Source organism: Syngnathus scovelli, chromosome 5 (assembly GCF_024217435.2).
Source record: "Syngnathus scovelli strain Florida chromosome 5, RoL_Ssco_1.2, whole genome shotgun sequence".
Taxonomy (NCBI): domain Eukaryota; kingdom Metazoa; phylum Chordata; class Actinopteri; order Syngnathiformes; family Syngnathidae; genus Syngnathus; species Syngnathus scovelli.
Window position 1 is genome coordinate 194857 of NC_090851.1, and position 26301 is coordinate 221157.

General features: G+C 56.4%; 8 protein-coding genes across 15 annotated transcripts; 2 read left to right on the top strand and 6 right to left on the bottom strand.

Moving 5' to 3' along the window:
* Nucleotides 1-115: 115 nt before the first annotated feature.
* On the bottom strand, nucleotides 116-2877 carry ndufaf5 (NADH:ubiquinone oxidoreductase complex assembly factor 5). The gene is made up of 11 exons (XM_049719653.1): nucleotides 2497-2877; nucleotides 1994-2034; nucleotides 1851-1914; nucleotides 1676-1723; nucleotides 1501-1604; nucleotides 1375-1414; nucleotides 961-1158; nucleotides 818-878; nucleotides 675-758; nucleotides 507-589; nucleotides 116-418 (listed from the first exon to the last, which is right to left on the bottom strand). The coding sequence occupies exons 1-11, from the start codon at nucleotides 2860-2862 to the stop codon at nucleotides 335-337; spliced, it is 1173 nt and encodes a 390-aa protein (XP_049575610.1). The 5' UTR covers nucleotides 2863-2877; the 3' UTR covers nucleotides 116-334.
* A 787-nt stretch (nucleotides 2878-3664) lies between these two features.
* LOC125968507 (interferon regulatory factor 2-binding protein 2-B) lies at nucleotides 3665-5844 on the bottom strand. Its single transcript, XM_049719662.1, has 2 exons — nucleotides 5038-5844; nucleotides 3665-4328 (listed from the first exon to the last, which is right to left on the bottom strand). The coding sequence occupies exons 1-2, from the start codon at nucleotides 5591-5593 to the stop codon at nucleotides 3790-3792; spliced, it is 1095 nt and encodes a 364-aa protein (XP_049575619.1). The 5' UTR covers nucleotides 5594-5844; the 3' UTR covers nucleotides 3665-3789.
* Nucleotides 5845-6361: 517 nt separating this feature from the next.
* aftpha (aftiphilin a) lies at nucleotides 6362-12337 on the bottom strand. Of its 6 annotated transcripts, XM_049719634.2 has the most exons (12): nucleotides 12082-12337; nucleotides 11571-11657; nucleotides 11196-11460; nucleotides 9113-10408; nucleotides 8792-8910; nucleotides 8580-8709; nucleotides 8434-8490; nucleotides 8146-8259; nucleotides 7988-8048; nucleotides 7423-7506; nucleotides 7169-7292; nucleotides 6362-7030 (listed from the first exon to the last, which is right to left on the bottom strand). In XM_049719634.2, the coding sequence occupies exons 4-12, from the start codon at nucleotides 10382-10384 to the stop codon at nucleotides 6889-6891; spliced, it is 2103 nt and encodes a 700-aa protein (XP_049575591.1). In that variant the 5' UTR covers nucleotides 10385-10408; nucleotides 11196-11460; nucleotides 11571-11657; nucleotides 12082-12337; the 3' UTR covers nucleotides 6362-6888. The 6 variants fall into 6 exon arrangements, with proteins under 6 accessions (XP_049575591.1, XP_049575590.1, XP_068506867.1 ...); XM_049719633.2 differs by lacking the exon at nucleotides 11196-11460 and having other exon boundaries at nucleotides 11496-11657; nucleotides 12082-12333; XM_068650766.1 differs by lacking the exon at nucleotides 12082-12337 and having other exon boundaries at nucleotides 11571-11758.
* A 117-nt stretch (nucleotides 12338-12454) lies between these two features.
* On the top strand, nucleotides 12455-14032 carry tomm20b (translocase of outer mitochondrial membrane 20b). 2 transcript variants are annotated; one of them, XM_049719684.1, is made up of 5 exons: nucleotides 12455-12600; nucleotides 13177-13223; nucleotides 13298-13379; nucleotides 13441-13583; nucleotides 13762-14032. In XM_049719684.1, the coding sequence occupies exons 1-5, from the start codon at nucleotides 12459-12461 to the stop codon at nucleotides 13804-13806; spliced, it is 459 nt and encodes a 152-aa protein (XP_049575641.1). In that variant the 5' UTR covers nucleotides 12455-12458; the 3' UTR covers nucleotides 13807-14032. The 2 variants fall into 2 exon arrangements, with proteins under 2 accessions (XP_049575641.1, XP_049575642.1); XM_049719685.2 differs by lacking the exon at nucleotides 12455-12600 and adding an exon at nucleotides 12610-12865.
* Nucleotides 14033-14126: 94 nt separating this feature from the next.
* Nucleotides 14127-16714, bottom strand: aplf (aprataxin and PNKP like factor). 2 transcript variants are annotated; one of them, XM_049719665.2, is made up of 10 exons: nucleotides 16486-16711; nucleotides 16264-16366; nucleotides 16022-16093; nucleotides 15714-15874; nucleotides 15497-15618; nucleotides 15205-15350; nucleotides 14708-14856; nucleotides 14493-14600; nucleotides 14361-14407; nucleotides 14127-14304 (listed from the first exon to the last, which is right to left on the bottom strand). In XM_049719665.2, exons 2-10 carry the CDS (start codon nucleotides 16354-16356, stop codon nucleotides 14183-14185), a joined length of 1020 nt encoding a protein of 339 aa, XP_049575622.1. In that variant the 5' UTR covers nucleotides 16357-16366; nucleotides 16486-16711; the 3' UTR covers nucleotides 14127-14182. The 2 variants fall into 2 exon arrangements, with proteins under 2 accessions (XP_049575622.1, XP_049575621.1); XM_049719664.2 differs by having other exon boundaries at nucleotides 16264-16714.
* Nucleotides 16715-17073: 359 nt separating this feature from the next.
* Nucleotides 17074-20770, bottom strand: LOC125968499 (BTB/POZ domain-containing protein 3). Its single transcript, XM_049719651.2, has 6 exons — nucleotides 20431-20770; nucleotides 19708-20011; nucleotides 19295-19385; nucleotides 19017-19135; nucleotides 18393-18801; nucleotides 17074-18196 (listed from the first exon to the last, which is right to left on the bottom strand). Exons 2-6 carry the CDS (start codon nucleotides 19908-19910, stop codon nucleotides 17573-17575), a joined length of 1446 nt encoding a protein of 481 aa, XP_049575608.1. The 5' UTR covers nucleotides 19911-20011; nucleotides 20431-20770; the 3' UTR covers nucleotides 17074-17572.
* Nucleotides 20771-20869: 99 nt separating this feature from the next.
* On the top strand, nucleotides 20870-22726 carry map1lc3c (microtubule-associated protein 1 light chain 3 gamma). The gene is made up of 4 exons (XM_049719674.2): nucleotides 20870-21028; nucleotides 21121-21176; nucleotides 21398-21504; nucleotides 21711-22726. The coding sequence occupies exons 1-4, from the start codon at nucleotides 20965-20967 to the stop codon at nucleotides 21874-21876; spliced, it is 393 nt and encodes a 130-aa protein (XP_049575631.1). The 5' UTR covers nucleotides 20870-20964; the 3' UTR covers nucleotides 21877-22726.
* LOC125968513 (ras-related protein ORAB-1) lies at nucleotides 22360-25131 on the bottom strand. Its single transcript, XM_049719670.2, has 6 exons — nucleotides 24928-25131; nucleotides 24068-24140; nucleotides 23748-23843; nucleotides 23545-23640; nucleotides 23297-23428; nucleotides 22360-23084 (listed from the first exon to the last, which is right to left on the bottom strand). Exons 1-6 carry the CDS (start codon nucleotides 25125-25127, stop codon nucleotides 22887-22889), a joined length of 795 nt encoding a protein of 264 aa, XP_049575627.1. The 5' UTR covers nucleotides 25128-25131; the 3' UTR covers nucleotides 22360-22886.
* Nucleotides 25132-26301: the final 1170 nt, after the last annotated feature.

Below are 26301 nucleotides of genomic sequence, written 5' to 3' on the forward strand. Positions count from 1 at the left end.
GTACAAAAACACGGTGACAATTGACTTTATCGAACACAAAAACTACAAAAGCTGCTCTCCCATTCAACTTAAACGGAACTACGTTCTGATTTCGGGTAGCAAAAACACAGAAGCCTTTGATCGGACTGACATTTATTGAACAGTTCATTAGTTGAGGAAAAACACCGATGAAATAGTTTGTCAGGCTGGGAGCGAAGAAATGCGATGAAGGAAAAAAAAAATGCCTCCAGTAGCCGCATTTGGAGGACGTTTGCTGAACGTTCCGCTAGCTACTCACGCTGACATCTTGACGGCTGCAGCGGGCTTCTGCAATTGGACACAAACGCGCCACATTTCACTCGCCAGCGTCGTCGTTCCGCGCGATCTTGGACAAATCTCCAAAGGAGGCGGTCGCCGAGCCTCGCTTCGCCGCTTTGGCCTGAAGGCAAAAAGCAAGCCAAACAGAAAGAGACGACGACAATGGTCACCAGTCCATGCTGAGGAAAGGCGTGCCATGATTCACTCACCTGAGAGCGGTGAGGCTTCCAGCCAATCATGTAGAGGACGTCAAAGGTGGCCGGGACCGAGCCGTCCTCCTCTCCGTACATTTCTGCCACGCACAAACAAAGTTGGACACGGACAGCGTGCGCTATCCGGGCCGATCCCTTCCATCCGCCCGCCCGCCCGCCACGGACCTTGGTAAACAGCCGCCGCCGCCAAAATGGTGTCTCGACGCAACATGGAGCGGCGGTTCCAAGCGCAGTTGCTCTCGCCCATACCTCAACGACACGTCGGGTGCGTGTCAAGCAGGTGACGCGGCCAAGGCGACGTGGCTTACCTTGCAAGTCCATCATCACTTCCACCACGCTGGGATAATTCACCTGCACCTCGTCAGTGTCCTGAGAAGTACAAAGCTCGGGGATTTGCACCTTGACACGGACTGACCCGACCGAGCCTGTTCAATCATGAGTGAAAGGTCACCACGGTGAGCAGGTCGAAGCCAGCCCGTCCCAGCAGGTTGCCCAGGTCGGCGACGGCGGCGTAGGGCGAGACGCGCGGCGACAATCCTCCCTCTCGCTCCGTCTCGGCCAGCTGCAGCGAGCAGCGCAGCTGGTACAAGGTCTGCCCGCCGGCCATGGCGCCGATGAAGGCGCCGTCGGGCTTCAGGACGCCGTGGATCTGAAGCGGACCGGGCCAGAGCACGCAAAATTGGAAAAAGCCTCCCTCCGGTGGCAAAATGGCAAAACCACAGCCAGAACTTTAGTCATCAAAGGAAGGATGGAAGGAAGGAAGGCCGGCCCTTCCGCCTTTCCTTCCTTCCTTCCTTCCTTCCTTCCTTCCTTCCTTCCTTCCTTCCTTCCTTCCTTCCTTCCTTCAAATATTCAGGCGACTGACCTGGCTGAGCGCGGCGGGCAGGTCGTTGACCCAGTGCAGGCTGCCAGGGGGGGACACAAAGCCAAAGTCAGCGGCGCCGACCGACCGACCGACCAGAGGGCCCGTCCGTCCTCGGCGGCTCGTCACCTCATGCTGCTGAGCACCAGGTGGAAGGAATTCTCCCGGAAAGGAAGGAACTCCTCGTCGGCAGCCAGCGCGTGACAGCGCATGTCGCCGCCCGCGTTCTGCCTCTGGAGACAAACGCGAGCACGGGAGGTGACGCAACGGCCGCAACTCCTCAAACTACAAGTCGGCGACGTACCAGGGCGCTCTGGGAGATGTCCGTCAAAAGCAAACGCTCCACCGTCTCCTAAAGCACGAGCGGCGGTCAAAAGCAGGACGCGCTCGTGCGCACCGTCGTCCCCTTGCCGCAACTTCTTTTTATTTTTGGGGGAATCCATATTTAAATGTCAACGAGTCGTGGAACCATCGCCTACCTTGCTTAAATGTTGCGCAACGTAGCCTCGTCCGGCGCCGATCTCCAAGGCCAGCGGGAAGGTCCTGCGAGGACCAGCAGGCAACAAAAAAGGTCGCGCGTGAGTGCACGAGCGCGTGGTTGGTCTCGCGGCGGCGACGTCACCTGGCCACGTCGTACACGCGATCCGCCACTCGAGCGCCGACCTGCACGCACGCACGCACGCACGCAAACAATAGCAATCCAACGTCAAGCATTAGTAAACGATCAGGAAGCGCAACAAGGTGCTGAAAGCAAAAATATGTTGGGGCAATTTAACGACGACAGCGGCTTTTTGGAAACGAGGTAGTATTTTCAGGACGTCTTTTCACGTAACGTTTCGGGAGCATTTGAGTGGGTAAGTAGATTACAGAGAAGCAACTTGTGGAGGTGTTGCGTCACTAACTTGCTTGCTTGGCATGCTTTCCCGGTCATTTCAGCGCTTTTGGCAAGTTGGCCGAGCACTTGTCGCGAACATGCTTTAAGAAACGAGCGCGCGCGCGCGTCCATTATTTTCCTCTTTCAATTTGCTGAGCGGCTGCGCGCGCATATTGGAGTCACATACTGTTCGGGGCTTGCCATAGGCCACAACGTCATTTGCAATTTGGTGCAGTATTCCGCGGCCTCACCTCTTCTCTGAGGTAGTCGTACTTGTGGGAGTCGTGGACTGCGTTCGCCCACTCCTTCTGCCTCTTCTTCATGCTTCGGTCGAACACGTTGGCGGGTCCGCCGCCCCCGGGGTACGACGACCCCAGGCGGCACTCGAGCACCCAGCAGCGGGGCCAGCGCGAGGCTGACACCCGCAGGAGTCTCCCGCAAGCTCCGCCGCCGCCGCCACCGATCATCGCGACCTTCCCGGCCAGCGCGCCACACTGCTTCCGGGTCGGGGTGACCTCCGGCGGCGCGGACAGGGCTTGCGCGCGAGCAACCCGTCGTGCCACATGGCGGCCATCTTGGGAGGGGCAACGCATGGCCAACGCAAGGAAGTCGGTCATTTCTCGACACCCGTTTTTGCGAGGTTTACTGCGCAATCGTTTGAGGGTTTGAGTTAAGATGTGAATGTAGTGGTAGTCAGGACTACTATTCCCAGTGAGTTCCCTCATCTCAATTGTATGACGCTGCGCGCAAAGTGTACGCCTCCCACCGTGCCGACATGCTTCTTTTTTTTCCACCAGGGGGCGCTGAAAGCGGTTCAGGCGCCCGCCGTCGCCACAACGACCGCAAGCAAACAGGTTGAACCCGGCCGGGCGCCCGCGCGTTTCTTTCGCTCGCCCTGATCTCACAAGGCCTCAAGCGCACAAAGTGACATCACGGTTACCTAACGCAGGCGCCCAAAACAACACGCTCGCTACGTGACTACGCTGTTAGAAGAGGCAGGCCTCTTTGGCTGGCTGGCTGGCTGGCTGGCTGGCTGGCTGGCAGGCAGGCAGGCAGGCAGGCAGGCAGGCAGGCAGGCAGGCAGGCAGACAGGCAGGCACATGGGCTTGATTAGCTCGGTAGCTTGAGCGATGCCGCTATATCGCTGTTCTCTTGCTTCATTGGCTTTCTCTTCTCGCTTTCAGTTAAGACTACAAGGTCACACATGATCTATCGCACAGCTGGGTTAGGCAGAGTCGTAGTAGAAGAGCAGGAACCATGGTGGTGGCACTTGAACCTTCTTGCGCAATCTCACAAAGAAGGCTCCATAGCTGTGTATCCATCTTTGAAATAGTTCAACTGTGAAGGCTGCCTCTTGGTAATCACTGTTAGCATACAAGCATTCAAGATAAAGAACTGGGAACAGAGCCAACAACACCATCGGAGTGGTAAGGTTCTTTTTATTGGCTGAGCGCCCGCTGCGATCGATGCTGTTGGAAAAGGTACAAAGAGAACGTGGAGAAAAATAAAAAAAACAAGTCGGCAGGGTAACGAGAAGAAGGCTTTTAAGAGTCCCGCTCCTTCTTCACCTCGACATCTCCGGCCAGGATGGTGGCGATCTCGCCCCGCATGAAGGCCCAGGGCAGGTCGGAGCCGGCCAGAGGGCAGCGCCCCCCGCTGGGGCAGTACACCTCCCCGCCGGCGCCCTGCGTCTTGATGCTGGCACGGGAACACGGGAAGCAAAACTTGTGCGACGCCACAGACGGGCACTGAACAAAATGCGTGTCCTCCAGCCGCTCCCGGCACAGCGTGCAGCCGAGCGGGACGCCGCCCGCCGGCGCCCGCCCGGGCGGGGCAGCGCCTTCGGGTACGCCCGCGTTGATGAGCGCGGCGACGGGTGACTGAGCGTGCGGTGGCGCGGCCGCCTCAGGGGGGGAGAGTGCAGACGAGAAGCCGGGCGGCGCGGCGGCGGCCGTCTTAAGCGCCTCGCCGGGCCACGGCAACCACGGCGGGCCCTCCACCACGTTGCACTTGGGTGCCAAGCCTTGGGCGTCTGGCTCGGGCGACGCCTTCCTCTTGGTGCCCCTCGGGGGCTTCGCCCGCTCTGAAAGACAACACGAGAAAAATCAGAAGACTTGACGCAATATTTTCAGCTCTTTCAACACGATGTGGCCAAATGGTGGCTGCCTTGCAGAGACATTTTTGAAGCCATGTTGCCCTTCCTTCCCATCAACCCCAAATAAAATACGCAGGCGGTCGAGCAGAGGAAATTTGAAATGCCGACCAGACTGGCAGTCAGTCGGTCAAACAACCGTCGTCAAAGAGAGCGAGCGAGCGAGCGAGCGAATGAGCGAACGAGCGAGCGAGCAAGCGCTTTCCGTTTCCACTTTGTCTGTCGTGCCCGATTCGTGCGTTCGGACCCAGTGTGGATGTTCAAAAGAAACAATGTTGGTTCCTTCAAAAGCAGGAGGTGGCGAAGAACGACTCAAGTGAAGTTTATGAAAATCCTGTTGATAAAACAAGAATTGTCGAGAACGGACGACGGTGGAATCGGCAGCACAATCGGCTGATCGGAAGGAATCGATGATGATGATGATTCTATTTATTTTTTTGCACTGATCGGTTGGCACTTTTTCAATTTCGTTGTACATGTGTGATAATGACAATAGAGATCTATTCTATTCTTTTCTCCAATGTAAAATCGTTCGGCTGCGACAACGGAGGAGCAGTTACTGGCCTCAAAAAGCGAGCCTAGGGGAAAATGCTTAAGACATGACGGCAGCGGTCCTCCGGTTGTCATGACGTCACCACACCTGTCTTGGAGGAGGCGGCGGCGGCGGCCACGTGCTCCTTCGCGAACCTGGCCTCGATCGCGTGCACGGCCACGAGCTCGCGCGCGCTTCTGCCCTTGTCCGCTACCATGTTGTCCTGCAGACGCTGGTGGCCGACGTTGACGCGGCGCGGATTGGTGGGGCTCTGGCGCTTCAGCTCGGGCGGCTCGTCGGCTTTGGGGAATCCGTTGACGAGCCTAGCCGCGGCCGTCGTCGCACTCGGCGTCTGGTACTCCGGGCCGAGGCGAGGCGGTGGCGGCCCGTCGGTTAGCGGGCAGCGGGAGGAGGCGAGCTCCCCCGCGGCCGGGTGCTGGAGCTCCTTGACGGTGGGCGGCGGCGGTTTTCCCCCTCGCCCCGCGTGGAGGCCGTGGGCCCGCTTGAGCAAGCGGGCGGCGTCGATAACCGACTCGACGCGGTCGGCTCCCTCGTAGTTGACGCAGCCTCGGCACACGGCCTCGCTGAAGTCCCAGATGACGGCCCACGGCATACGGGGCAGGTCGCACAGGAAGCACGACTGGCGCCTGGCGGCGGCGGTCATTGTGAGCTAGGCTGGCTGGCTGGCAGGCAGGCTGGCTGGCTGGCAGGCCGGCTGGCTGGCTGGCAGGCCGGCTGGCTGGAGGCGGCGCTCGCGGTTGGTCAAGCAGGCACGGACGGCGAAAGGGAGCCTCGCGAGCCGCCGCCGCTGCTGCGAACGCACGCACGCAAAATGTCGACGTCGCCGTTATGTCGTCAGAAAGCAGCCGCCCGCCATCATGTTTCGCTGGTGGGGCGCGCGCCCGTCAAACTCGCGCGCCAGACATGGTTACGTCATAGTCAGGCGCGGACGTCAGGCAGCGTCGCCACTGGCCGGACGCCTTCGAACAGAATGTGCTGTGCTCGTACATCGGATGATTCACTCAAATTCGCCGACCTTGCAAACTTACTATGACAAAGCGTAGTCACGTGACCGAATGTTTTGGTCGAAAACGCGGTTAGTGCCAATAACACACTCGCTGACGTTTACTTGCCACAACAAACGCTTTGAAAATGGCTTCCGCAGTTAGCTTCAAGTCCAAGCTCCATGGATTCCCCAAAGGACGAGCTACTGCAACCGTTGATATCTGAAAATAAGCTGAACATGCCAGAAAACCAAAGATGATGATGATTTCAGGATGGCTCATGCCACACTGCAGCAGACCCCGCCCCGCCCCGCTTCAGTTGACCACGGAGAAGAAAGAGGACGACCAACTTTCGACTCACCATATTCCACTAAATGTGTATCGGTGGTACAGTGTATATATTGGAATGTGGGAGACCACAAGTTCACTTTTTTTTCTCTTAAATTACTTTAATTTGTGTAGACTAAAAGTCAAGTGCGCGCGCGCGCACACACACACACACACACACACACTTGGGTGCTATTTTCTTCCATAAGAACTATTCCTGCATCTTACATAGACAATTTATCTTGAGGTGCGCGCACACTCATTGGTCCCTTCATTGCCACAGCGTCAGTGTTGGGAACCAGGGCGCGCAACACACGCCAACTGGCCCTTTCAAAGTGACAAAGTCAGCAGCGGGCAGAACAGCCAAAGTCCATAAATAGATGCGTGGATTGATAACAGATTGATTGGTCGGTCGGTCGGATATCGATAATCAACGCCGCTTTTCCTTCCCTGATTATATACACACACGCACACCGCCAACGTGGAAAGAGCCAGCAGTCCCACACCTCCTCTGCCACGATAAATGCTTTCAATCCAAAGAGAAAGGAGGGGGGGGGGGGGGGGGGGGAGAAGGGCCGACCGACGCCAGCAGGGACCTGCCGGCCCGGCAGTGCGCGCCAAACGCGCTTCAGTCAGGAGTGGCCGAAGCGGAGAGCGGCACCAGCGTGGCAGGGAACATCAGAACCTTGGCCGTCATGAAGGACAGGTCGGGAAGGCCGCAGATCACCTCGGCCGCCTCCGAGCTCAGCTTCTCGTCCTTACGCGTCCTCCTTCAAAAATTCACACTCTCATTGCAAGTGATTTAACAAAAATGGGATTTTTACACAATATTGCCAACAATCAAAATGATGACCTACGCCACATTTTCCATGTCTTGCACAAATCCCAGCGCTCTGTGGAAGGCCTACCTAGTGGAGGTGCTGGTCCTGTCCACGGTGGACATGAGGCGGGCAAAGGCGTCTGCCACGCGGCTGCCGGCGCCGCCCGAGTCCATCTTAGCCGTGGTCAGCTCCACCAGCTCGGGGTCCACACCTGCGGGAGAGACGGACGGCAAAAGTTGCCGGGCCGGACGGAACGCAGCGGCGGCGACGGACGGTCGGACGGACAGACGGAACGCGGGGGGAAAGCGAGGCACGGCGGCAAGCCAGAGACGGCGGCTGACCTGGGATGGCGGCCGAGCAGGACGAGCCGGAGTCGTCGACAGAACCGAAGAAGTCCAGGTTTAGCAGGAAGGAGCCGCCGCTGGCTGCGGGCCGGCGAGCGTGCGCGACCACGACAAGCGGCGGCGCAGGAGGGCGAAGAAGAGAAAACCAGACGGGCCTCATTAGGGCCAGCGAGCCGTCGTTCTGAGCGACCCGACTACGACCGCGAGGAGAGGCGCGCGTCTCCCGTGGTGGGAAAGCGGGCGGAAGAAAAGAAAGACTAAAAAGACTGTCCTTCAGGATTGGAGCGGGAGGGAGGGAGGGAGGGAGGGAGGGAGGGAGGGAGGGAGGGAGGAAAAGCACGCAAAGAAAAGCGCGCACGTCATCCAAATACAGCAAAGACGCAAAGCAAAGTCACCGACCGGGTCGGGTGCACGCAAAGGCCAATGCTTTGGCCAGCCGCTCCTCTCCAACTAAGTGAATTCCATTTGAATTGCTTTGCTTTGCTTTCGGAGGCCTGGACCAAGGAGAGGAAGGAAAGCGGCTTTTGTGGGATGTTTGTATGTTTGCCGAGTGTCCCCCTACCGTCCAAAGGATTGGTAAGGCCACTGCTGCTCCAGTCGAACTGGACGGGCGGGAGCGCCTCCTGCAGGGAGCCACCACCACAGATGTCAGAGTGGCAAGCCCCGAGCCCCGTCCTGAGCTGAGCCCAGCTGAGCCCAGCCCAGCCCGCCTCTCCTCACCTGGACGGCATCCGAGGGGCCCTGAGCCGCTGCCGGTGGCGCTTGCGCGATGGAAGCGATCATCTCTGCCGCCGAGACGGGCTTGGCTGGCTCTTTGGTGGGCTCCAACATGCCCTGTGGACGTCAAAAAACACACACACACACACACACAGGAGTGATGAAAGGCTACATTCTTTTGAACACTGGGATGGGCTGAGCGAGCGCTTAGTTGCTTCCTCAGGACTCGCAGGTGACACCAGCGGTGCTGCTGCGTGCGGGCGGGCGGGCATATTTTTGTGTGTCTCTCACCAGGCTGGCGGCGTAGACGGGCACGATGAGCGGCTGCTTCTTCTGTCCCGTGAACAGCTGAAAGTTTCACGTGCAATCAAAATCAAGGAGGGAGCACTTGGAGCTCACTCAATTCTGCTTTGAAGGGAAAGATGCGCAGAACTCACAATGTTGCGCGTGTCGATGCCGAGGCAGGCCAGCAGCGTTTTGTTGCAGTAGGAGCCGCCCCACTGATGCCTGAGGCCCACCGCCTGGTGGACATCTCGCAGCCGCGGCCACACGCCGCCACCCAGCGCGCTACACAAACCACAAGGGGCAAGGTGACGCGCGTGTGCGTGCGTGCGCCTGCCTCAGATGAGCCGGCGTGCCGAGAGCGCACCTGCCGGCGGCCTCCAGAAGCGTCTTGAGCGAGGCCACCCGCTCCTCGGGGGAGGCGGCGTCTGCGGCCCGGGGAAAGCTCGCCTCCAACAACTTCTCCACTCGAGTCCGCGGTGTCTCCTGCAAACGCGACACCAAGCAAAGTCAGCGAACGGCGTCTCGCGAAAGGAGAAAAGACTGCGCTCGAGCATTCGTCCGCAACTAAGCATCATCAAACAAACGATTTTCATCACTTGTTGAAAATTGTCCTCTGCCAAAATTGCAAGCATCCCACCCAACAAGCAACTCTTTGGCTCGAATGCTCGGGTCGGGTTCCACTCACCGAGCGTCTACTGCCGTCCTGCTCCACGGCGGAGGTCTGGGCCTCTGAGGCGACGTCATCCGAGCCAAACGGCGCCCACGACGCTTCGGCGGAGGCCAACGCGCCCTCCGTCTCCTCTCCGAAGGCGCTCCATCTGGCATCGGCGGCTGCAAAATGGCCGAAGGAGGCTCCTCCCTCTTCATCGGCGTCAGCTTTGGGGGCTTTGAAGTCGCCAAAGTCATCGCAGGCTTGCGGAGAGCACACTTCGCGGCAGTTCGAGCCGGCAAAGGCCTGCTCGCCCAACGGGCCCGCGTCTCCAAAGTCCCCAAATTCCTCGTCGTCCTCGTCTAGCTGGCTGCGGTCGGCAAGGGTGGCGTTCTCTTCCCGCAAGAGGGGCGGCGAGCCGGTCGCACTCAGGTCGGCGTACTCCTCCAGGCCGTCCGTGGACAGCGGCCGGCCTAACGACGGCTCCGTGTCTGAGGTCCGCCCGTCCGACGAGCCGCCGTCCGCTGAGACGCCGGCGGGGTCGACACCGGCGTTGCCCTCGGGACCGCCGTCGACACGGACACCGTCAGGACCTGCGTCGCTGACGCTCGTGCCGTCGACGCTATTGTTGTCGACGCTATTGTTGTCGACGCTATTGTCGTCGACGCTATTGTCGTCGACGCTCGTGTCGTCGACGCTCATGTCGTCGACAGTGATCCATTCAACGCCGACGTGGTCAACATCGAGACCAATGCCATTGCTACCTTGGCAGCGGACGCCACCGGCGCCCTGCTCGCCACCGCAGTCACTTTGTTGGCCGTCCGGCTGAGCGGCAGTTCTGTGCGCAGCACATCCCCGGTGGTGTCCCGAGTGCGAGAAAGCGGCAAAATCAGCAAACTCCGCCTCAGAACCGCCAGCGTCCCCTTCGGCATTGTCGTGGCAGCTGACAAATGTCGGCGGACCCGACTCCACGTCCGAGGACGCGAATCCGTTTGTGATGATCTCGCCGTCGCCACTCGCCACATGACAGTCGGGCCTCTTCACGTCCGACCGGTCGCGGCTTCCGACGGGCGCCAGGTGGCTTCCGGGAGCCACGCCGTTGGCCTTGACGTCGCGGCATGCTCCCGGCGCGGCCGGCGGGCCGTTGAAGAGCTCCAGCGGCGGGGCGGCGAAGGAGGTGAGGCCGGGCGCATCCGGCTCACCGGCCGACACAGATGAAAAGTCGCCAAACTCGTCCTCCTCCTCCTCCTCCGCGTCCTCCATGGGGGGCGGGGACGACGAGTACAGCCGGATGACGTCAGGCTCCATGGCGACTCGTTCGTCCCGCTACACCTGGCGCGCAGATGAGAAAGGTGTCAGCGTCGCCGTGGCGACCGTCAGTCACCCGATTCCTCTCGCGAGTCGATCAAAGCAAACGACTATCGATCCGCAAAGACGTTTCAGGGTTCGACGTTAGCCGGGCGGGGCGGGGCGTGTCGTGTCGTGCCACCCCGAGCGAGTTCATCCATGCCGACCCGACCGGACCAATTCCACGTTCTTGATTATGGAACGTTCCATTTTGAACATTTGGCCCATGACCGGTCATTAATTTTGTTACTGCGTGTCAAGTTAAAACCCAGAAGGTGATCAAAAAGAACCCGTCGCCAGCAGGCACGGGGAGAACATGCAAACACATGCAAACTGCGCACGAGAACTCCGGAGGCAGAATCCAACCCGCAAGCCGCAAGCGCGACACGGTGAGGCGCAAGTGCTTGCCGCCCTCTTGAATCCAGTTGAAGTCAGTCAAATAAACAAATACATGCAGGTTCCGCTTTCGCATCAGTGGCCTGCCTATGAAGCATTCAGAAGCCTCAGATGGTCTGGAGCAGAGCAGGTCTTCAGTGTGTTGCCAGAACCGGAAGCAAAGACGGCATTCGGATGTGCTCCTCCGCTCGTGCTCAAACCGTCGCTTCACTTCGGGTGGGTTAAGTCTCGGGAGCAACAAGTCGGTTCGAATGGACCGGAAAGCTCGGCGGCGAACATTACGCGGAGCGCGTAGCGCGCAGCTCACGACACACAGTCGAGCGGGTCATTTCCGCGTTTCCTCCCTGTCCGCGACCTCAAGGCGCAAAGTGCTTACTTGCGCCGCTGCCCAAGACAGCCCAAGAGCGAAACAAACGTGACGCTTCAATGTCGTCGTCGTCGTCAAACGGCATCTTACGGACGGATAGGCCAGCATCGGACGGATAGGCTAGCAGCGGACGGACAGGCTAGCATCGGGCGGATAGGCGCCGCGGCTAGTTGCGCAGCTAAGCCGAATCGGCCGGGCCGAGCCACAAGTTGGGATCGCGTTGACAGCAGGCAGGTGTCGTCGTCTTCTCCTTCTCCTCCTCCTTCTCCCTCTTCTGTCGGAAAGGACAAGAAAGTCTTTTTGACGCACCTTGACGCGCTCGACGAGAGCTTCCATGACGCGGGGGAGGGACTCCTGCACAGGGCCGGAGGAGTTGCAACTCACTGGTGGTGGCCCAAGTCAAGCTCGTACGACTCCCAGCCGGCCTCTGGAGCTTCGCTGAGGGTGGGGGAGGCGGGCCGACGAGGTCGCCTATGACGACGACAACGAAAGCCGGCTCAGACCGACGACTGTGGGCCGGGCGGCCTGCCTCGCACTTTCCCAGCATGCGTCGCGCGTCAAAAACGAGGGCCCTGTCCAAATACTCTGATACCAAACAACCTAGAGTCCTCGACGAAGTGTACACTTTGTAGAAGTGCGCGCGAATAAAATACAGAATTGGGACGGCTTTAAAATGAATCCGTTGCACGACATACAAACCTTACATGCTGTCCATTTTCATCTCGGATAAAGCGATTGTAATACAGTTCCAAATAGAAGGGACTGTTACGTCATTGACTAAGCGACCGTGTTGGAACTGCGCCATGAAACATGGCGACACTGGTTCGTTTGTTTTGAGCCTTTTTGGTGCTAAAAATGATTTCAAAACTTTCAAGTAGTAAAGTAAATACTGTACTCGGGCTCGGGCTTCCACTCTTAGGCGTCTATGATTCTCGTGGCCCTGTCCAAATGCTCGCACTTGTGCCTCTCAAATCCACGTTCCGTTGAGCGTGTGGGGTGGCCCAAATCTTCAGGACGCTAATGTACGGCAACTACACGATACGACTATTGGATTCGATTAAAGACGGCAAAGGAGCAGGGTTGCCTCCAGTTTGCCGCTATTCTGGTCAAATCCGCAATGAATTGTGGGTACTACGCTCAAGCCGGAGTGCAATGGATGCGTGCTCGGTCCAAGTGTGGAACAGGGGCGGGGCGAGGCGAGGTGGCACTTGGGACAATCTGAACGCGCCATTGAGGTGCGCAAGGGTCAAACATGTCCAGAGGTAAAGACCAATGGCGAACGCGGCACCTTCGGGATGTGTGCCTGCGTCCTTCCTTTACGTGCCTGACGTCATCGAGAATGAGCACGCACCGTTTTGTATGGCTGCGTTTATTTTCTGCCCGGCGATCGGCGGACGACTAAAAGTCTGTGAAGGTTAGAGGTTGGGGTCCTTTAAGGGTCTTGCCTGCTTGCCTGCCTGCCTGCCTGCTTACCTGCCATCGAATACCGCCGCTGTTCGAAAAGGTGAAAGATAGCCGACTCTGCCGCGAGACGCAGTCGCCCTTTGGAGCTATGATGGTGGGAAAGACGAGCGCCATCGCCGCGGCGGGAGTGTGCGGGGCCCTCTTCGTCGGTTATTGTATTTATTTCGATCGGAAGAGACGCAGCGACCCCAACTTCAAGAACAGGCTGCGGGAACGTGAGTGGGCCACATAGCATGTTCGGGTTCGTCCCGCTGACAACAGTTCAATCGCTCTATCGATCAATAACGTGAGCGTTACGGTGCAGAGCTGCAGAGCCGCTCCTGCGGGGGAGGGGGGGGGGCGCTTGTGCCCACCCACTTGGGGCACGGATCTCTAAAAGCTAGCAATCTTTATATATGGCTTAACCAGCTTGCTTTGGATTTTCCGTAGAGCCATTTCTTTGACTTTCTGAACCAAAAATACACATCCCTCCCTCCGTCAGCTTGGCATAAAGATGCTTAGCAGCGCACATATGTTGTTGTTTCAGGGAGGAAGAAACAGAAGGTGGCGAAAGAGCGAGCTGGCATGGCCAAGGTGACTTGCGCTTTTCTTTTGGGAAGAAATGCAAAAGGTGGATGACGCATGCGCTTTGTTTGACCCGTGAGCAGCTTCCGGATCTTCAAGACGCTGAGGCCGTCCAGAAGTTTTTCCTGGAGGAGATCCAGCTGGGGGAGGAGCTTCTGGCCCAAGGTAACGAGGACAATTCAGCAAAGGTTTGCCCGTCGGCTTAGCCCGTCTCTCCCTTTTGCAGGCGACTACGAGAAAGGTGTGGAGCACCTGACCAACGCCATCGCCGTCTGCGGACAGCCTCAACAGCTCCTGCAAGTCCTCCAACAAACGCTGCCGCCGCCCGTCTTCCAGATGCTTCTCACCAAACTGCCCAGCATCAGCCAGGTGGGCATGGCACCTTGACAAAGGCTGAGTGAGGACTTTGAAAAGGGATCACGTGTTCCGTGTGTTTGCGTTGCCATTCATTCTTTTATTGCTCTGGCTTTTGAAGACGTCATTAGGATACTGAGCTTGACCTTTTGATGACTCTCGACTGGTGCGTGTGTGCCTGTGTGCGTGTTAGCGTATCGTGAGCGCACAGAGTCTGAGCGAGGACGACATTGAGTGAAGTCGGCCGTCCTCATCTTCCATGGCGGCGACACCCGTTTGGTCGGAGGGACGCCCCGCCCCACCCCAGCCCAGCCCGCCCTGTCTGGAAGCTGGCGCCAGCCTCTCGTCTTGTCTTTGAGTCGACTTTTGATGTCCTGTTTTTGTCATCGGCAGAATAAACACCAAAGTGGGAAGAAACTTTGTCCTTCACGACTTGATCCTTTTCTCACTTCTGGAAGACAATGGCTCAAGTCTTTTCTTCTCATGTGTTTGTTGATGTTTTGTTAGCAGCTGCTCCGCTCCGCTCCGCTCGCCCCTTCATTAGTGAGAGGAGGTAGAATCCGCCAAATTGGACCTGTCTCTGCGGAGCACAAGGGACGGGCCGGCAAAGGGGTTCAGTCGGAGTCAGGCGGAGGGACGTAGTCCGAGTCGGAATGGCCGTCCTCGCTGTTGTCGATCAAACTGTCATGGGAGTCCCAATCGGAATCCACGTGGGCCGCCGCAGCCGCCGGGGGACCTGACAGGAAGCACAAGGTGGTTTGCGGCTTTAATGACGCGCGTGCGCGTGCGTACCTGCTCTCTTTGTGTGCTTGTATTGTTTACGGTGAAGAGGATTCTCCCTGCGTCAAGGGGACAAAAGCAGGACGTCAAAGGATGGCTCTGACGGACCGATCAGTTCTCATTCTTCTCGCATGTGAACCGGACCTGTAGCAGTCGGTGCCGTAGGGACATTCGGGTCGCTCGTTCTCCTCCGGCTCCTCGTAGTCTGAGTCTCCGGGATGGCTGCGCTCCCGCAAGTGGAGAGGGTTCTTCCTGAGGGGACGGCAAGTAAGACGGACGGCCGGACAGACGGAAAGTGAGCGCAACACAAAAAAAAGCCTGCAAAAGTGCTCGGACAGGAAAGTCGTGGTCAAACAAACCTGTAGCAGTCTTTTCCATAAGGACACGCAGCTCGCCGCTGGGAAGCGGCCTGGTCTTTTTTGTTGCCTTTTGAGCCGGCCTGTCCGGCGCTCGCCGTGACGTGGCAACTCCTACCGCTCGTGACGTTACGCTTGGATGACGGCATGTCCTGGGAGCGCACCGTGTAGCAAAGGTTGGCTGATACGCTCTTCAACGTCAGCGGTTGTCAAAATGTGCTCGCGTGCGGCTGGGCTCCCCCGAGTGATCTGCAAAAGCCTCACAAGCTTGTGATTTTTTTGGAACTATGATTCATTTCCAAAATCCACGGGTAATTTCAATAATGTGCCTGCCAAAATGATGCACCACGCATTATCTTTTGCCACAGAGACTCGAAGGAGACAAACTTAGCGAATGACAAATTTGCTGGCGCGTGCAACAAATGCTGTGCGCTTGCTTCCCTGCTGCCACCGGATGGAATATGACAAATGGCCCGGCCGGGATGACATTTCGCTCGCACCTGGGCCGAACAAATTGCTTGTCGGCACGCGACGTCCACTCTCTCCGTTACGGTGGTGGTTTGTGTCCACTCATCTGCGCGTGCCCCTTCGTTCCGTCTCCTCTTGACTTTTGTCGTCTCCTCGCCGCGTCGGCTTTCCTTGCTGGCTGCGATGCGACGAGACGCCATTGGAGATTATTTGGTCACTGGCCGCTCCCCGAGCACGTCGTTGGATTTCTTCGGCATGCCCCAAGTGACTAAAATGGCTTCACATCTGGTTGTCTAAAATGAAAAGGTTGTCAGAAGGCGTTACCTTGGCGTCCGGGGGACGTCCCGACGCGCGCCGTCATCCACAAAGGTAAGCGACGTTTCTCGCGAGGCCCAGGCAAGACCGCCGGTGCCATCTCGCCGCCGTGTTCACACGCGGCACTCGGTCTGGATTGGATGAAAAGTGCAGAGAGCACGGCAGCCCTTTTGACTCGGACGTCCTTGACATCGGCAGCTTAACGTCCTCCCGCCCGCGCACCCACCCGAGGGGGCCGTCTGCCGCCGCCGCCGCCACTCGAAACATGAGCTGTCCCGGCAGCAGTGAGAAGATGTCGCCGCGGCGCAGGGGGCACCAGGCGTCTCTCGGGAGCGGGCGAGGCCGCTCGTCCGGCGACGCTTGCAGGAAGCACGGGTTGGAGTGCGTCTGAATGCGACAGCGCAGCACGCGCGCATGACACGAGTCCTCATCTAGATACATCAATCGCGGGCCGTCTTTTGGCAGGCCATTGGCAACAGTCTACTTATCATTCGCCGTGGCTTTGGGAACAGTCGTCCTGTTTGTTTGACTCACCGGCTTGAGGCGCAGTCGTCCGTCTCGGTTGTCCAGCAGGCCGTGTTGTCTGGACACTCTCTTATCGCTCACCTAACGCATTCATCATAATAACAACGATAAGAACGATGTCCGTATTAGTACACAAGAGCTGTGTGACTTTTTTTAAAGAGCTTTGTCAATAACTTGGCATTCAAACATCAGCACGAGTTGCAGCACATCTATCTAACTTAAACAATGGGGCGGGGGTGGGGGGGACTCACTCGGAGCAAAGGGCCTCGGCCCAGGACAGTCTCCCCAGGGGGAAGCTGGATGGCATCCCCGCCGTCCATCGGGACCAGCTCGAAGCCGGACATTGTCGGTACACTGGAAGGAACATTTCAGAACGACTTGATCGGTTAGTGAAATAAACACACGCATGAAGTGAAATGCGTCCAGTGTCGAGCACGCCTTTCTCATTCTTTTTGCTTTTTGTTCGTGTTTACCAGGCAGGGTCCGTGGGATTGAAACGTCGTCGTAAATTTCAAACGCAACAAAAAAAATAAACGGTAGTCGAGCTTTTAGGGGAGCCTTGTGAAGAGCGTTATCTTCTTTTAGCAACTATTTCCAGGAAAAAGACACAACTTAAACAATAGCAACACTAGTTCAATGACGCCACACACCACTTCCTGGCTGGAGAGCGCATGCGCACAACGAGACGTTCCGGTTTCATAATCCTTTTCATTTGACATTGTATTGTTATTTCTTTTTATGCACTACACGCGTATGAGTTTGGCCATTGGAAACTACACGTTAATTACATCAACAAATCCGATAGCGTCTCAGCACGTCTGCGCATGCGCGGTCGAGCGGGACGGACGGACCGACAAACCAATCAGTCAATGACCAACCGTGTGAATGTCCATCATGAAAGCACGCTACTAAAATGTCTTTGGACACGTCTACCAAGTTGAACAGTCAGTCGCTAGATTTTTTGTTTATATGAACGTTTTTGTGATTTGCTTCTGTGATTTTCAAAGTGTATAGTGATTTTTCTAGTGAAAGAAATTTCATGAAGGGAAATAGTTTGCTAATTTATATATATATATATAGGCAAGTTTATTTATAGCTCACATTTCATGTACAAAACAATTCAGAGTAACAGAATTAGGATCGAAATAAGGAGACATTGCAGAAACCATACAATCATCTAAAATTGAGAGTAAAATGATGAAAAACCAAGCATCGGTCCAGATAGCAGAAAGGGCTATGAAATCAGGAGACTCGAGGATTGATTGACGACAATGCCGCGGTAAACAAGTTTTCAATTTGAGCCCCGACTCGGATGAGCTGAGGGTTTGTTCCGCGGGTGAGGAGCAGAGTAACCAACCGCTGCATCACTTTGTTTGCTTCTGGTGCCGCTCGGGCTCACAGGTACAGACAAAAACGTCACCCAAAACTCCCCAAGTCAACCCATCAAAAGTCACGGAGGAAAGGTTTTGCGTCAGCTCAGTTTTAAGGCAAGAGAGAGAAAGAGAGCGGCGAGGAGGCCGATGGTCGGCGCCAGGGAAACGGGCGGCTATTTCCCCTCGCTCAGGCGTAGAAGATGAGCTCGGGGATCTGTCCGCCCTGCACGCCGGTGCCGTTGGTGCTGTCCGAGGAGCACTGGAACTGGAAGGTGACCTTGCCGCACTGCACCTCCGTCATGCCCTCCTGGCCAAAGTAGCTGAGCTCGTTGCCGTCCAGCACCACGCTGGCCGTGTAGAAGGCGTCGGGCTCGATCTGCACCGGGTGCTCGAACCAGACGGCGAAGGTGGAGCTGGAGCCGTCCGAGAAGTACTTGACGGCGCGCTGGGCCACGGCGGCGCCCTGCCGCTTCAGCTCCATCTTGGCGCCGTACTCGGCCGAGCCGCAGCTGGAGCCGTAGAGGCCGAAGCCGGCCACAAAGACGCGCTTGTCCACGGCGAACTGGATGCTGTCGCAGCGGCCGCGGTAGCGCCACTGGTTGCTGCGGTAGGCGCACGACTGGAAGCGGTGGCAGCGCTGCGGCGCCAGGCCCCGCCGGGGCTTGCTGCAGAACAGCAGCTCGGGCTTGTTGGCCGCCGTGTACCACAGGAAGATGTCGTTGGTCTCGTTCAGCGTCAGCACGCCGGACTGCGCCGCCCCGTTGGCAAAGTCCTCCAGAGCCATGGCGGGGATGCGGATCAGGTAGATGGCCTGAGCGAGAGAGCCGGCGAGAGAGAGAGAGAGAGAGCGAGCGAGCGAGTGAGCGAGCCAGCGAGAGCCAGCGAGAGAGAGCCAGTGAGCGCCAGCAAGCGAGAGCCAGCGACAGAGAGAGCCAGCGAGAGACGCCTCACTGGTGCGCTCAACCCACCCGCCGCTTCCACGTCTTGCGTTTGGCCCCATGGCTCACCTTGCCCAGCACCAGTCTCTTGTTCTCCAAGGTGGGGCCCAGTTCCCGGCGCCGGCACTCGGCCCGGGCCCAGTTGAGCGCTGCCTCAAACAGCACCGTCTCCTTGGCGTTGAGCGTCTCGCGGCGCAGGATGCTCTCCAGCGTGTGCGCGTCGATGTCGCAGAAGCCGTCGGAGCGCAGCGCCAGCTCGGCCTGGGCGTCGATCACCTCCCAGCAGCGCTGAGTCAGCTCGGGCTCCTCAAAGAGGCAGCTCTGAGACAGCAGCACGCAGGCGTTCTTGGCGCTCAGGCTGGTCTCCAGGAAGTTGACGCAGGCGCGCGCCAGGTGCGGCACAATGTACTTCTTGGCGGCGTACAGCGTGGCCAGAACCGTGTCGGCGCACAGCTCGATCTCGTCGCAGTAGATGTACCTGGAGCGCAGCGCCCGTTAGCCCGCTTTCCTCGCGAGAAAGACGGCCGACACGTCACGAGGAACGTAGACCAAGGAGTCGCCGGCGGCTTCTCCGGCCGTTCCGCGCCCGAACCAACTAAATGGGGCCCATTTGACGCCACGCCACGTCTGTGGAAACGGCCAGCCGACGCCGAGAAGCCCGAGCTGGAGCAAACGTGCATTGGCTGCACTCACTTGAGCATGGCCAAGAAGGACGGCGGCTCCACGTCGGGGATGCGGATCTCGTCGCGGTCCTCGGCCAGCTCGCCGTAGAACATGGCGTGGAACACCGAGCTGCCCACCGCCAAGACGTACTGGACGCACAAAAGGGACGGAGGGTGTTTCTAACAGAGCTCAACTTTTGCCAGCCCGTCCGGGCTTTTTGAAACCGCCGCTGTCCAATTCGAAAGGGCAACGTTCATCGGCGCGCTGGCAAATCAAGAGGACTTTTTGGGCCGTGTGAGCCGCGCTACCTTGTGGCCCGGAACCCGCTGCGTGCCGCCCGGCGGTCCCACCACAAAGTAGACGTCTGCCATCATGTCATTGTTAAACATGACGGAGTTCCTGCGGGGGGGAAAAAAAAAACCTCATTGACTTGTGCTCTTTCTTGAATCTCTTTTCATTACTTGAGAGATGATTTTGTCCCCAGTCTTGGCTATATCAAGTATTGAGAATCCTTTTGAGGTGGAAAAAGGCTACTGTTAAATCAAGCCCGACCATCAATCCAGCCGATTAATCGGTCGGGCCCGACTAACCCTAAGGCAAGGATCCTGTCGTCCCCCCAGCCCCCCCCCCGCCCCGCCAGGGCCTTCCATCTGTCCGTTTGGCGACAGAACGTTTTGAGTTGCATAATTTCGCATGCTTGGGGCTGCTCCAAGCCACCTACCTCTCGCGGACGGTGGGGTAAAGGCCCTGCCAGGCGCAGCCGGGCTGCCCGGAGCCGCCGCCGTTGTTGTTGCTGCTGCTCAGGTTCTGATAGTCGTGCGTGTGATGGCACTCCTGGTCCTGCCGCCGCTGCTGCTCCTCCTGTTGCTGCTGCTCCGAGGTGGACGGAAGAAGCTTCTTGCCGGGAAACAACTCCGCGGCCATTGTCTAGCAGTCACGCCGCAGAGCGCCTGGCGCTCATGGCAGCCGCCGGCCGCCGGCCGGCCTCACGCTCAAAACGGCTCACAAACGGGTCTCGGGAGAACCTAAGAGGGGTGGCAAACTCTGTTTCATTCATCCGAACTTTCCAGTCAATCGGGCTGCGACAGAGATCCGCCGCGCATGTTTTCTTCAAGGAGCGGGTTGGGGTTAGAGTTAGGGTTAGTTAATGTCTCCAGAAGCCATATCGTCCGAATTGATCTCGGAAACGCGCTTCGGCGATGCTATGCGAACGCCAATGGACACTTTGGGAGGCCTGCCTGCCGCAGTTTGCGCTTGCTGGCTGGCGTTCGAAGAGCGCAGCACTGAGTTAACAGAGCAAGGCGAAAACCGTCAAAGGCGTGTTTTGTTTTGTCTTTCCGCCGCCGGCGCTGTTAGCTTCATGCTAACTCGCACACGAGCGAGAATCGGAGGAAGCGACATCGAATCGCTCCGCGGTCTTAACAAAAAAAAAAAACGGACTTACGTAAAAGTTTTTCACACGCGTTGACGTGCATCGCCGGAGCCTGGGGAGGGTTTACAAAAGATGAACTTGTCGAAGGAAGATGCACTTTTGTTGTCGACCGTTGAAGGCGAGCCGAGATGGTGTCTTGTTCGACTGACCTTCAATTGTGGGCGCACTCGAGGCCACGGCAAGGCATCGCCCCCTGGTGGAGCCAAGACCCAATCGTCTTTAACACAGAAAGTAGGACACCCATCCTATCCTATCCTATCCTATCCTATCCTATCCTATCCTATCCTATCCTATCCTATCCTATCCTATCCTATCCTATCCTATCCTATCCTATCCTATCCTATCCTATCCTATCCCTCCCGTCACTTGACTTGACTTGACTTGCCCTGCGCGGGCGGGCGGGCGGGCGGTCGTTTGTGACAGACCGACGCCACTTGTTCATCAGCTGATGCGCCACAGCCGCGTGTGCGTGTGCGTGTGCGTGTGGACGGGTATTTAAAATTGAAGGCCGGCGCGCGCTCATGGTCGTGCCCACCGGTCCTCGTCATGCCTCCGCTGGAGAGGAGCCAGCAGCTGCACAGCAAACCCTTCAAGCAGAGGAAAAGCTTCGGTAAAGGAACCCAGCCGCCAAAGTCACCCAGAAAGAAAAGAGGTGCAAAATGTTTCAATGAAATTCATTCGTGTCTTTTGCTTGGAGTGCAGCCACCAGGAAGCAAGAAGTGGCGGGAATACGCTCAAAATTCCCCAACAAGATCCCGGTGAGTCAGCCAACGAAGAGCTTTAATTTAAAAAATGAATACAATTTGAACGTGTCAAATATCTCCCCAGCCAAATTGCCGTCATTGTGCCAGTGTCGCGGCTTGCCTGTCTTCCGTCGATCGACGCTGGCAGCGCGAGCCCTAAACAAAATAAATAACAAAAAAGAAAGGAAACCTTGTGAGTTGAGTTGTACTCTTGACACGCGACTTCCTGTTTTCAGGTCATCATCGAGCGCTACCAGCGGGAGAAGTTTCTCCCTCCTTTGGACAAAACAAAGTTTCTTGTTCCGCATGAGCTCACCATGAACCAATTTGTCACCATCATCAGGTAACATCATACTTGTAGAATTTATTAGAAGCAAGCGGAATCCCAATTAAATCGAGTGAAACAAGTTGATGGTGCACTTCTATCGTGCGGTTCCTTTGGGTGTAGCCACCAGAGGGCAGTAGTGTTCCGACATACCGAAGACTAGACTTTTCCAGCGGCCAAAGTTGCCATGAAGCTTTGCAATATGCTCCTCCTCCACTCCCCAGGAACCGCATGGCGCTGCTGCCCACGCAAGCTTTCTACCTGCTGGTCAACAACAGCGGGCTGGCCAGCATGACACTGAGCATGGCTCAGGTCTACGAGGACCACCAGGATGACGACGGTTTCCTCTACATGACCTACGCCTCCCAGGAGATGTTTGGACACATTTAGCACAGTCGCAACACCCCCCCCCCCCCCACCCCCGTGTCAGTGTGTATACAAAGAACGTTTTGTGTATTTTAATAAATAAATCTTATGTATATGTCAGCACCTTTTGCATCTGTAGCAATCTTTTTGATTTGCTGGTCAAGTGTCCCTGCTGCACGTTTATTTTTTGGTGCTCCAGAGTCCTGATGAGCGGCCACACCAACTTTTTGCCCACTTGGCACACCAAGGGAAATCAAACAAACTGTCAATGTGAGAAGAAAATGTTTGGGGCTCTGAATAGTTCCTTTTTCGTTTTTTTAAAGGTGAAGCAAAAAAATCCCCTGTTGCGCACCATTGCATCAGCAGGCCCAAATGACTGACTCAAACTTGGACACCAAATAGTTTTGAACTGTCATGGATTGTTGGTTGTACCGCCAGTATTTTGAAAGTGTAATTGGCGTTCCTAAGCCAAGTGGAAAAAAAGTAGAAAAGTCATAGCAAGCGAGGTATCAAACATCTCCTTCATGGTTTAATGGACTTGGTGTCATATATATATATACACTTTACAGATGGCCGGGCCACAACGGAGCACACGCCGGCCGCTTAGCATCATGCTAGCACACAGCGGCACGTATTTACATTTGAGAGAGAGAAGGGGGGGGGGTCGTGGTTGTCGGGCCCCCCTAAGAGCAGCCAGAAGGCACGAGATGGAAGATCGCGCCTGTGCCCAGCGTGTGCTGCATTGCAAAATGAAGACAATGTGAAGACAAACAAAAAGAAAACAAAAATGTGTGTGGATTAAAAAGGGGACCTACACAGGTGTGTGTGTGTGTGTGTGTGTGTGTGTGTGTGCGTGTGCGTGTGCGTGTGCGTGTGCGTGTGCGTGTGCGTGTGCGTGCGTGTGTGTGCGAAGACAAAAAAAGCAGACTGTCAGCCAGCTCCCGTGCTATTGCTGACTCAGGTGTCCAATTTGTTGCGTTGCGTCTGCACGCACCATCTCAAAGCTCCTTGTGGCGAGCTCGCCGGCCGCCAGATCAGCAGCAGCCTCCGGACGAGGTGTTGACGGGCTTGCTCTGGATCTTGACGTTGGACTTATCGGTGCCGGCGGCGGCGGCGCCGGGGCCCATCCTCTTCTTGATCTCGGCCGCCATGGTCATGAAGGCCTGCTCCACGTTGGTGGCGCTCTTGGCGCTGCTCTCCAGGAAGGGGATGGCCAAGCCGTCGGCAAACTCCTGGAAAGAGCCGGGCCGCGGCGGCAATCGCGACTTCAGAACGTGGTTAGGGAAGGACGGTGGTCGCAATAGGCCACCCGCACCGTTTCAAAAGAAATGTCGGCCAACGGCCGGCCGCAAGCATAGAGATGCTTCGCGGTGAACCGGACCGCTGGTGATAATAAATTGGTGCGACGCGAGCAAGCACGGACGGACGGCGGTGAGGCGATGACCTTGGCCGTGGTGTAGTCCACCACCTTCTTGGTGGTCAGGTCGCATTTGTTGCCCACTAGCAGCTTGTTGACGTTCTCGCTGGCGTAGCGGTCGATCTCCTGGAGCCACTGCTTCACGTTGTTGAACGACTCCTGAAGCCAAATTGAAAAACACTTCATTCTCCGCCAAAGCGGCTGGATAATCTCCCGTCCGATCCAAAGTAAACATCTGCTGCGCCGGGACGCAGACGAGAGCCCGCCCCGCCCACCTGATCGGTGACGTCGTACACCACGATGATGCCGTGCGCGCCTCTGTAGTAGCTGGACGTGATGGTGCGGAAGCGCTCCTGGCCGGCCGTGTCCCACTGCCACCGCAAGACAGGCCGCAGCGGCCGCAACGTGTCAAAGGCCCGTACGGCGGCGAGTGCGAGCGCTAGCGAGCGCCAGCGAGCGGCAAGGCCCGTCTGCTCACAATCTGCAGCTTGATGGTCTTCCCGTCCAGCTCGATGGTCCGGATCTTGAAGTCCACGCCGATGGTGCTGATGTAGCTCTCTGTGTACGTGTCGTCCTGAGGTGCGTGTGCAAACATGTGCAAAGACACAAACGCAAAGAATCACATACAGACGTACACTTAAAAACACATGCCCCCAAAACATGCACATAGACACGCACACGGACGGGCAAACGCAAACCCACAGGGACATGCGCACAAAAACAAAAAGGTGCCCACGCATAGTAGTGTGGTTGTCACGGTGACAAAGCGCCCAACGAAATGACAAAAGAAAAACTTACTGCAAAGCGAAGCAGCAGACAAGACTTTCCAACGCCGGAATCTCCAATCAGCAGCAGTTTGAATAAATAGTCACTGGACACACACACACACAAATTGCTAAGTATGCGCTGCGTGTCATTTCTTTTCCCTCTTCCTCTATACACGATTGCAATAAATGATTGACAACCTGAGACGCAAGAGTCAAGTTCAGTCATTAAAGGAAGAGTCTAAAGTCGTCAATTAAAAGAGCGATCTGCAGAATAGGTTCAAAAAGTCCCCTGGTGAGAGAGGCTGAAGGTACATTTGAATTCCACCGGAACATTCTTCTGTTGTTTTTCTCATATGAAATGAAATGAAATCAATCCCAAGTCAATCACCATGAGCGTTGAGTGATGACGTCAGGCGTGAGTTACGTAATTATCAACAACACGCCGATGCTAACTTGACTCGCGGATGTGGCAACTTCCTGTTGACAACTCGTGACTCATCGCATCACATTTTAAAGCTCGTTTGGTCGCCTTTTTTCTTTTTTTACTGTTTGCTTCGCATCCACGCGTAGCGTCGTTTGGTTCACGGCCAAACGCCGCGTCAAAATTGTGACGTTCGGCTAAGGATACGTAGCTGCCCGGTTAGCTCGCTAGCCGACAAGGACATTTTTAATCGCCACAATCATGCCAAAGGGGCGACAACGTGCTGACACACGGCTGGGCGACTCAATCAAAAATAATCATTGAAAAAAAAAATGAGCCGGTGATGCTACCGGCAGGCTAACAAAGCAGCTGGCGCTAGCTTCACTGTAGCTTAGCTTTAGCTTAGCTGCTGACAGCTCAGCTGGTCGCTTGCTTGTAGACTGCCGACAACAGCCAAGAGCGACACTTACTATTCGGGATTCATCTTTGAGTACCGCTCGGGGACGCCCGTCACGGTGGATGGATTCGTCTGGACTTTGGTGGCGCCTTCGCCGTGTAATGGAGCGAACGCGGACGTTTCAGGGTGCCCAGAAGCCGGAAAAAAAGGAGCAAAAGAAGTGCCGAATCCGGTTGTGGCAGGCAGGCAGGCAGGCAGCCGGGACGGCGTCATCAAATCAAACATGGCTGTCGGCCGGCACCGCCCACCCGGAATTGAAATCGAGGAAGCGCGGCATTGTGGGTAGTGTGGTCCTTCCAAGCCGCTATGTCACGCAGCACTAGCTGCTGAGCTGATCGATCCATCAAGGTTGTTCAGTGCCCTGGCTCCCTCCCTCTCTTCCTGTCTTGTTTTCGATTGAACATTTGAAAAGCACATTCTTAGCGTTAAGTCTGAAATCGATATTTGTCAAAAAGATTCCTATCTGTAATAGGAAGCATTTGTGCTGGAATGCTCTCCCTGCGAGTACAAATGGTGAGAGAAGTCAAACTTGTTTGGGACTTTGAGGCGACTACTTGGCCTCAATTTTGGTCTATGTGAAGCCCTTTGAGACTGTTTTGTGATTTAGGGCTATACAAATTAACTTGACTTGGCCAAACGACTGTCGTGCGCTTTTGTGCGAGTTAGCCACTCCTCCCTTCACATGTTGGAATATCAATTTGAGGCAATACCGCCGGCGGACGGGCACATGTCTGCACATGAAGTATCCATATGAAGCTGTTAAAAATCTGAAGTGCCACTCCGAAGTTTTATGCCTTAGATTGTAACGTCATTGAAACAGATCTTGTTTTTAAAAAATGACAACGGCACATTAAAACAAACGATTAAGTCCAAATGTATAAGATGTTTGAGCGTCGTTTCTCGTCCCATGCTGCAAATCGTAAAGTCACGTCATGGCCAAGGTGCAGACAGAAAGCAGGAGCGTCCTTTTTTTTTTTTTCTACATCAACCTTTAATTGGCAACACGGTGTGTTTGAAATGTTCATATTCATCACTAGTCATATTTATATGAGTATTCACATGTAAACACCACAGTCGCACGACCTTGCGTCAAACGAGCCGGCATATCGACCGCTCCGAGTGGGACTTTGAAAGGGCGCCGTTGGCTTGGTTTGTTGCGAAAACGGCCGCGCCGCCGGCCACCGGGCTCGCGTCAGCCGATCGCGCCACGGCGAGCCGCGCCTGACGCCCCATAAAGAAATACACACACATGCAAACATCACGCATGCGACGTTCGCCGGGAGGTCACGTGACCGACCACCCGAGTGCACGCAATAAGACTTATATATTTTTTTTAAACTTTCTCTTCTTGCTTCTGTGCTTGGAAGTTTAACAGCGAGGGCCTGCA